This window comes from Leishmania donovani, chromosome 18 (assembly GCF_000227135.1).
Source record: "Leishmania donovani BPK282A1 complete genome, chromosome 18".
Lineage (NCBI taxonomy): Eukaryota > Euglenozoa > Kinetoplastea > Trypanosomatida > Trypanosomatidae > Leishmania > Leishmania donovani.
Genome location: NC_018245.1, coordinates 647777 through 655864, shown reverse-complemented (window position 1 = coordinate 655864; position 8088 = coordinate 647777). Strand labels below are relative to the sequence as shown.

General features: G+C 61.3%; 3 protein-coding genes across 3 annotated transcripts; all 3 read right to left on the bottom strand.

Moving 5' to 3' along the window:
• Positions 1–793: 793 nt before the first annotated feature.
• On the bottom strand, positions 794–1570 carry LDBPK_181460 (NADH:ubiquinone oxidoreductase 78 Kd subunit-like protein; the record flags this gene model as incomplete). Its single annotated transcript, XM_003860112.1, has 1 exon — positions 794–1570. The coding sequence occupies one exon, from the start codon at positions 1568–1570 to the stop codon at positions 794–796; it is 777 nt and encodes a 258-aa protein (XP_003860160.1).
• A 1710-nt stretch (positions 1571–3280) lies between these two features.
• LDBPK_181450 (hypothetical protein, conserved) lies at positions 3281–4330 on the bottom strand (the record flags this gene model as incomplete). The annotated part of the gene is made up of 1 exon (XM_003860111.1): positions 3281–4330. The coding sequence occupies one exon, from the start codon at positions 4328–4330 to the stop codon at positions 3281–3283; it is 1050 nt and encodes a 349-aa protein (XP_003860159.1).
• An 802-nt stretch (positions 4331–5132) lies between these two features.
• Positions 5133–7865, bottom strand: LDBPK_181440 (hypothetical protein, conserved; the record flags this gene model as incomplete). The annotated part of the gene is made up of 1 exon (XM_003860110.1): positions 5133–7865. One exon carries the CDS (start codon positions 7863–7865, stop codon positions 5133–5135), a length of 2733 nt encoding a protein of 910 aa, XP_003860158.1.
• Positions 7866–8088: the final 223 nt, after the last annotated feature.

Genomic DNA, 8088 nt, shown 5'->3' with positions numbered 1-8088 from the left:
GCCGTGGCTGGAGTTTGTGTCCCAGATGGTCGCGCAGTCGTCGCGAGGTACGTTGCTCATGTGGGTTGCGCAGATCACGTGTCAGTGTCACAGAGACAGTAGGGCACGGGGCCACACCATCGGGCACGTGCGGCTGCAGGCGAGGGGAAGGGGGCACGGTGAGCCTATCCTTTCCATGTAGAAGCGACGCGGCCGGTGGCGACGCTCTGGTTGCAAATATCCAGCGGCGCCCCTCTTTCCGTGCGTCGGTACAGCCTTGACGCTCTCACAGCGAACCTCGTCGAGGCTCGGGGCGGGGCCGTAGTCGACTTCATGGAGCACCACCTGGAGCACACCAATCGTGAACGGCCTGAAAGGCACGGTGGTGGGTCTCGTGGTGGGACGCGATGGGGGAGGGGTCAGGGGGGTTGCTGCACGCCAAGAAAAAAGAACGGAAAGAAGATGATACATGAGTGCCCTTGGTCTCTTTCAGCTCACAGCTGCTCGGCTTTCCTTCATTGCTGCCAGCACAAGAAAGGGGGCTCGTGAAGCAGCGAAAGGCAGTGCTCTCCGTGACGCTGCCGCCGTTTTTCTCTCGCTATGGCCACCTCATCCACTGCGTAGCTGAGCAATTGTGCTCTTCAGGGTAAGTGCCTGTGTGCGCATGCCGGGCGCGTCCACTGGCGCTAGCACGCCATATCAAGAGACAAGGTGCAGAAGTGGCGCGAAAACAAGAGGCCGCGGCACCTGCACACAGAGAGAGGGGCAGACGCGCACGAGCACTGATCAGGCGGCAGGCAACAGGGCAGCCCTTTCACGCCGTTGCCCCCGCAGCCTCGAGCGTGCGCACTATGTCGTTGTTCTCGTCTGCATCGCCCATGTACAGCTTCCCGACGGGACATAGCTGAGACACGGGCATATTGTTGTCCGTCTTCACCTCCAGTTCATCTAGAAAGGTGGAAATTTCGCTCAGCCCGCCGCGGCCAATCTGGCCGAGGTTGAAGTCCTGCGCGTGCTCGTTCAGGAAGCGGATGCAGCGGGTGCAGTGGATGCAGCGGTTGAGCACGACGCGTGTCTGGGGGTCAAAGTAGAAGTCCTCGACGGCTTTCTTGTCCTCACGGTAGCGCGGGATATCGGTACCGTAGTTCATGCTCACGTTCTGCAGATCGCAGTTGGTGGCCTGCTCGCAAATCGGGCAGTCATTCGGGTGGTTGATCAGGATAAGCTCCACGTTGCCCTCGCGGGCGTCGCGCACGAGGCGGCTGTCGGTGATGATGGACATGCCAGGTAACGCCACAGTGGAGCAGGCGACGACGATGTTCTGAGTGCCATCCACCTGCACCATGCACATACGGCAGTTTCCGGCTACGGAGAGGATGGGGTGGTAGCAGAACTTTGGTACGGTGATGCCCTCCCGCTCCAGAACCTCTAGCACGTTCTCCTCCTGCGGAATGATCTCAACCGGGCGCTTGTTGACAAACATGATGGCGCGCGGCTTGTTTTCAGCGTACTGACCCGCCGCAACTTGCTCGGCAGCCGTGCTGGCCGCTGCGTCGCGGTTGTACCTGCTACCGTGTGCGATGTCCGTCATCTCCGAGTTGTACGGCGTCCCATCCGACTTGAAGGAGCGACACGCGGTCCACAGAGACGGCGTGGACAGCGAGGACGAGGTAAGCGCGGCCGATGCGAGCAGCAGGCGGCCGAGCGCCGCATGCGCAAAACGCTTCATCGGGAAAGGAAATCAAGAAAGCAACAGAAATGAGCAGCAGCAGCAGCAGCTGAGATGGGGAGAGGGTGGCGGGAAGATGTGAAAAGAGGGTGAGTCTGTGTGTGTGTGTGTGTGTATGTATGGGCAACACGCTCCTCAGCAGTTGTGAATCGTAGCGGGCTCTCGTACTCCCCGTGGCCTCCCCTGCCTCAGCCCTTCTCAGACCGCGCAGCAGCGTCCTGTCGTTTCGCGGGGTCAAAGGGAAACGTCCAGGCTCCGCAGACGCCGATGGTGGGTGTTTTTCTATTCTTTCGTGATCCCTATGTCTCACTTGGTGAGTCTCTCAGTCGGCGTCGAGATGCCCTTCCCTACCTCCTTGGATTGCTACGGGGGTGGGCTGCTAACGCCCGCGCGCACACCGAGACAACGATTAGCGGTCTCGGAAAGCGGATTCGGGCAAGCAGGCCCGACTCTAGTGCTACTGCTACTAAAAGGCACTACGGTAAAAGGGGCGGCGGTGGGGGCAGGACCACGGCGCTGCCGTACTGATAATGGGAAGAAAGAAGAGGCGATAATCGGTGCCGTGGACGTTGCTTGTTGGCGTGTTCTGCTTTTACCTTGCTTCTTCGCACTTGCGCTGCCACAAGCATCAATAAAGAGAGAGGGGGCAGGGAGAAGAAGAGGAAGTGCGTATGCTGGCTGAGACAAACAACCGCAGCCACTGGTGTCATCACACGCACGCACACATGGCATTCATCCTTGGCAGCCGTAACGCTCTACTGAAAAGGGCGCAGCGTTGCTTCCATGCGTATCTGTGCCTGTGTGTGGGTGCCTTAGCGCGTGTGAAGCGCAGCATTCTGTGTTCCTCTGCTGGTGTGCTCCTCCAGTGGTTTTCTCGTTTCTCTTCCGCCCTCTTCTCCGAGTTTCCAAGTGTTGGGCCGCCCACCAACGAAGACCACAACGGGAGACAAGCCGTCGAACACATGAGTGGAAAAAGACGTCGCCAAGCAAAAGAGAGAGGGGGTGTGAGCGCACACACGCACACACACACAGGGCGAACAGCATCAGTAAGCTTTCCAGGGCGCTGCGCACTCTTCCCGTCCTTTTCCTCTCATGCAAGACGCAAGCAACGCACATCCGTGCTGGTGTACGGTTCAATGGTGAGGGAGGGGTTTGCTATGGTTTCGCTGCCCTGCTTTGGCCTCCCTCGCTCGCTCTCCTCGATTTCGAGGGGGGGGGGGCAGCGCCGAAGAGAAGGGTGGGATGCAACACGTATGCGTGCGCATCCATGTGCGTGTGGGTATGTGCCTTCTGCGCGACAGTGTTTTAGGACAACCCGGGAAGAGGACAAGTAAGGAAAGCGGCGTCCCCTCCGAGGACGGTAGAAGCCGACTGGCGAAGTCGGCAGTGGAGGGGGAGGAGGGCCACAGCCCGGGTGTCTGTGTCTGCGTAAGCATACGGGATGCCTTCCACCGGTGCGCGCCTGTCCAGAGCCCGACCCTCAGCACCTCAAGGGAGGAGGAAGAGATTTTGATGGTAGCGGTGTTATGCTCGACTAGAGCTACGCAAACGAAAAAGAAAACGCCACGGCGATTACATCTCCCGTGGTCCACTGTGGTATTCGATAGTGAGGTGCGCGTAGACGAGCCGCCACAAGGAGACGAGGCCGATGCCGTACAGGTACCAAGCACGACGAGCGCGCTTGCGCTGCCAGTGCTGCATCTTAATAAACTCGCCCTCACTGATAATGCCATCCGTTCGGTTCAGCACGAGGAGGGAGCACATGCCCACATTTTCGAACCCGTTGTCGAGCAGCATCTCGTGGAAGACTGGCATGTGGGCGGCCCCCCAGGGGATGGCAAAGGACTTGTACATATTCTCGCGGAGAGGGTAGATCATGTTAAGACAGTGCTGCTCCCGAGCAAAACTGCCGAGCACAGGCGCGTTAAAGCGCACAGAGCACCACCAAGGCAGCTTCTCGTAGTCGTACTTGTCCGCTGCGTGTACCACTGTGTGATTTGGCGAGTCCTTGACGCCCCACGAGAAGGGCTGAAAGAAGCTCTCGACCTCGCGCGGTTCCCAGCCCTCGTCATCCTCGTGGTCCATCGGACGCGTGCACTTGACTCGCTCCCGCGGCGGCACCACCGTGGAGTAGGGAGCACCACTGAGCGGCGTGCGGCCCTCCATCAATACCGACTCGTGCTGGTTGCACAAGTCATCCACCTGCTTGAAGAATTCGGGGTGAGCGAAATGTCGGAGTGGGATAAGGGTGACGGTGATGTCCGTGTCCGGGTTGCGGTATGTGTGCGCGATCGAGAGGGCAACGTCGTCCTTGCAGACGAGAAAGTCAGTTATCTGCCTGCTACGCCACGGGGCCGTGTAGCGGAGTCGCGGCGCGTAGATGAACTTGTTGGGCAGCTCTGAAACGCCTGCCGCAGCTGACGACGTGGAGCGCGTCGGGTGGCCATCGCCGCCGCCGCTTACAGCATTGCCGCTTGCAGCGGCCGCAGTAGTGCAGACGTGGCGCACAGCGTACCACGGGTAGCTTCCATGCAGCGGCGCGCTCACGCCACTCGGCGCATCGCATGGAAACTTCACAGGCGCATGTTTTGTGAGGGCGGCGTAGCCACGGAAATACCCCATCGCGCCTTTCCGAAAGAAGAGCGCGGTCGCTCTGGAAAAGGATTGTAACCGCGATTCTGCGCGCGCACGCAAGACTGCGTAGGAAGGGGGAGATATCATCAACGAAAGAGGGTGTGTGTGAGTGTAATGATGGTGAGAGCTGTCTCATCGAGCGAGGCTTACAGGGAACGAGTCAGAAGCGGCTGTGTCTTCTTTTTTCTTCTTCGTCTTGCTTCACCCGCGATCATGGCTGTAGACCTAACATGAGTGCACACAAGCATCCGCCCGCAGCGATGGAGAGGACAAAGAATAGGTGAGATCAAGCACAACGCAGCGGTGCAGGATTCCCATGTGCGAGGCGCAGCATGACGAAGAGCACCCCCTCCCTCCTACCTCCTGTCGCAGCACCGTCGTGTCCTCTCCTGCTCATCGAGCCGCTCCGGTGAGCCGATCATTCTTCCGCTTTGGTTTTTTTTTGCTATTTTGCTCTTCGCGTATGCTCCCGCGGTCGGCGCGAACGATGCCGTCGCTGGTCGGATGTCGGAGGGCAGGAGGTGGCCGCGCCGCCGAGGGTCTCTTGTCAACACCACCAAACAGCACAAAAACAAAACGCGAACGGAAGGAATCGGTGGGAGGAAGGCGCACAGGCAGTTTGGCGGGTTCGCGTACACGCGCACGCAGCCCTCCACGTAGCCCCGTCGTCCACAGAGCCGTCGCCCCATCGCTCTAGCGTACATCAGGTAGAAACAACAGAAAACGGAGCGGCATCACAATCTGCCGACCCTACACCCACAGCGATCCTCTTTCGCTCGGTGCATTGCCGTCAGATCCAACGTTCGTCGCGCTCCGAGTGGGCCACGCGCAGCTTCTCCACATCGACGATGTGCATCTGCATCACGCCCTTCTCGAACCCCGCGACGAGGAAGTGCTGATCTGCCTTTTCGCTCTTGGATAACACATCAATGCAGGTGCACACGCCAGTGTCCGGCTGCGTCAGCGTGTGCGAGAGACGCGGTGCCTGACGGCGGTGGTAGGCAAAGTCGATCAGGTGCAACTCGCCGCTCTCGTCCAGCGCCCACACCACCCACGGTATCGCGCCGCTGCAGCAGACTGCCACGATAGGCTGATTGCCCACCTCCACTGTCACCTGCGGCGTTGCCTCGTGCTGAAGGTAGAGCCGCACGGTGCCGTCCTCGTAGCCCACCACAAACCACCGCGTATCCAGGATGCTATACTGCACACAGCATGGCACGGCAACCGTCTTCACATGATGTGGCTTGTCTCCCGACGCCGCGGCGTAGGGCAGGTGGCTGTTGCCGCAGGAAGGGCCGTACAGAGACGGCGACGCGATCCCCCCAATGCGACTGCATCGAACGACGCCCTGAGGAGCGGTCAGAACGCACTGGGTGCTGTCAGATGGCGCAAAGTCAAAACCACCGGTGACGCCGGCACCGTAGGCCACCGCAGCGTCGCCGTCCTCGTCGTGTTGCTGAACCACAGAGCTAGCAGCGGCACTCGCAGCCGCTGAGTCCTTGACGAGACGCAGGCTCACATAGCTGCCGGGGTGTAGACCGTAGTCACTGTCGAGCAAACCGAGTCCGGTCGCGGCAGCGGCGCCAGGGCTGCCGCTGTTCATCTCGCATGGGTCGCGCTTCTCTGTCAGTGCCCAGTAGCACATGACGCCGGTGTCGTCCATTGAGACGAGCTGCTCGTACTGCTCCTCCTTGCGGGTGGCGACGGAAGTGGTGTTGTACCCCGCAACGCGGACCTGCCGCACCGGGGCAGTGTGGCCGCCCACCTGCCAGCCCGTGTTGTAGGAAGGCAAGTGGAAGACGGCTCGCTCGTAGCAGCCGGCGGAGAGGTGCAGGCGGTCCGGCTCGCGAAGGTTCCAGATGCACGCGTTGCCGTCCGCAGTGCCGCCGTAGACGAGGTGGGGGCGAGAGGGGCTGACGCACATGCACGTGACAGACGAGCAGGAGACGAGCACCCGGTCCGGCGTCGTGGCGTCGTGAACGCTCCACAGCAGCAGCACGGAGAGGAACGTATCGAGAGTCGGAGACGGCCCCGTTCCATCAACGGCCCCGTGCAGGGCAATGAGCTGGCGAGGGTTGGAGGGGTTCACCAGCACCTGCACGACGGGGCGGTTGCGCGTGCCGCGCCAGCAGAAGGTTGTGCACGAGGATGAGAACGCTGTCGGCGCCTTCGGCTTCGAGCTCTCCACCGACGGGACGTCTGCGCCGGTCGCCGCTCCCGACACCAAAGAGTTGTTCTCATCCAGAGCGGCGATCATCACCGAAAGCGTGTTCGTGAGGAAGCGCTCCAGCACTGCCGCGTCTACCGAACGAGTTACTTTCTTACCAACTCCATTTGCAGCTGACTTCGCAGCCACCTCCCCATCCTCCTCGCCATCTACCCCGTCGTCACCTTCGCCCGCAGCCGCGGCGCCAGTGCCAGCTGCGGCGCCACCGCCTCTGCCATTGCGTAGCAGCGCCTTGCGCCGCAGTTGGAAGAACTGCCTCTCCGCCTCTTCTTCCGGGCAGAGGCCGAGATCATCCGGCGCCTGTGCCCCGCGAGCCCGCAGCTTGCCCCGCTCGGCCTGCGTGCCAGCGTCCAGCCGTTCCTCCTCGGGCGGCGCCTGCACTCCGACCTGTTCGCGTCCACTCTGGCCAAAGTCGCGTATGTACAAATCGTAGGCGCTCTGTGGTGCGAGGTCCAGCACGACACCGCCGCTGCTATCAAAGTCCACCATGCGGCGCAGCGCTGTGGCTCGCGTCAGGTCCTTCTGGAACTGTGCACGATACGCCTGCCGCTGTAGCTCACTCGGATCAAACGCAGTCACCGGACTCAGCGCCACCCTGCCAGCGGCGTCGGCCGCCGAAGCGCCGCCATCTTCGGCGTTGCTCTTTCCTTCTGCTGCACCGGCCGCGGCGGCGCGACGGAGGAGACGACGCTCTTCACGCTCCGCGCGCTTCCGCTCCGCCCGCTCCTCAGCCGACTCGAGCCGTTTCCGCTCCTTTTCTTCCGTCACTCTCTTCAGCTCCGCTGTGGCGAAATTGCGACTGTTCCGGATGCTCTGTGCCACGACGGCGTTGTTCTCCGCCTCTATCGCGTTTAGCAGTGCCGCGTCCGCGTCGTCCGCTTGATCGCCGCTACAGCGATCCTTCTTCCTGGCTGCGCGGCGCTCTTCCTTTGACTGTTTAGCGTTGGGAGCGATCGCATCGACGATAGGAGGTGCAGAGGCAGTGGCAGTGGCAGCAGCGGCGTCTGCGGCTGCGGCTGCGGCTGCCTCTTGCTGCTTCTGGGCCTCACGCTGCGCTCGCTTCTTTTCCTTCCTGATGCGTCGCTCCTCCTCCGTTTCCTTCCGCTCAACCTGCGCATCAGCGGAAGGGGCAGCTGTGGTGGCGCTCGCAGTTGCCGTCGTTTGCGAGGGTATCCTCGATGGCGAAGATGCCTCTGCGGAAGTCGCTGTGCCCTTCTTCTCTGCCTCGTCAGCCTTGCGGGCCGCGCTCCGCCTCTTCTCCTTGCGCAGCCGGCGCTCGTCCTCGCTCTCAGGCATGTCTGACCTGAGGGAGAAAAGGGGAAAAGGATCAGCGAGCCTCTGTTGTGTTCGCCGCCGCACCTGTGTTTCTGAAAGGGAGCGTGTTTGTGCCCTCTGCGTGCGTTTGTCTCTCTCTTTCTTCTCCCGCCAGGATGTGTACGTCAGTATGCGCGCGCATGCACTTGAGTGAATAGAGGTGGCTTTACCGTGGCGGTCTTCCTTCGCTATCGGGTGCACAGCC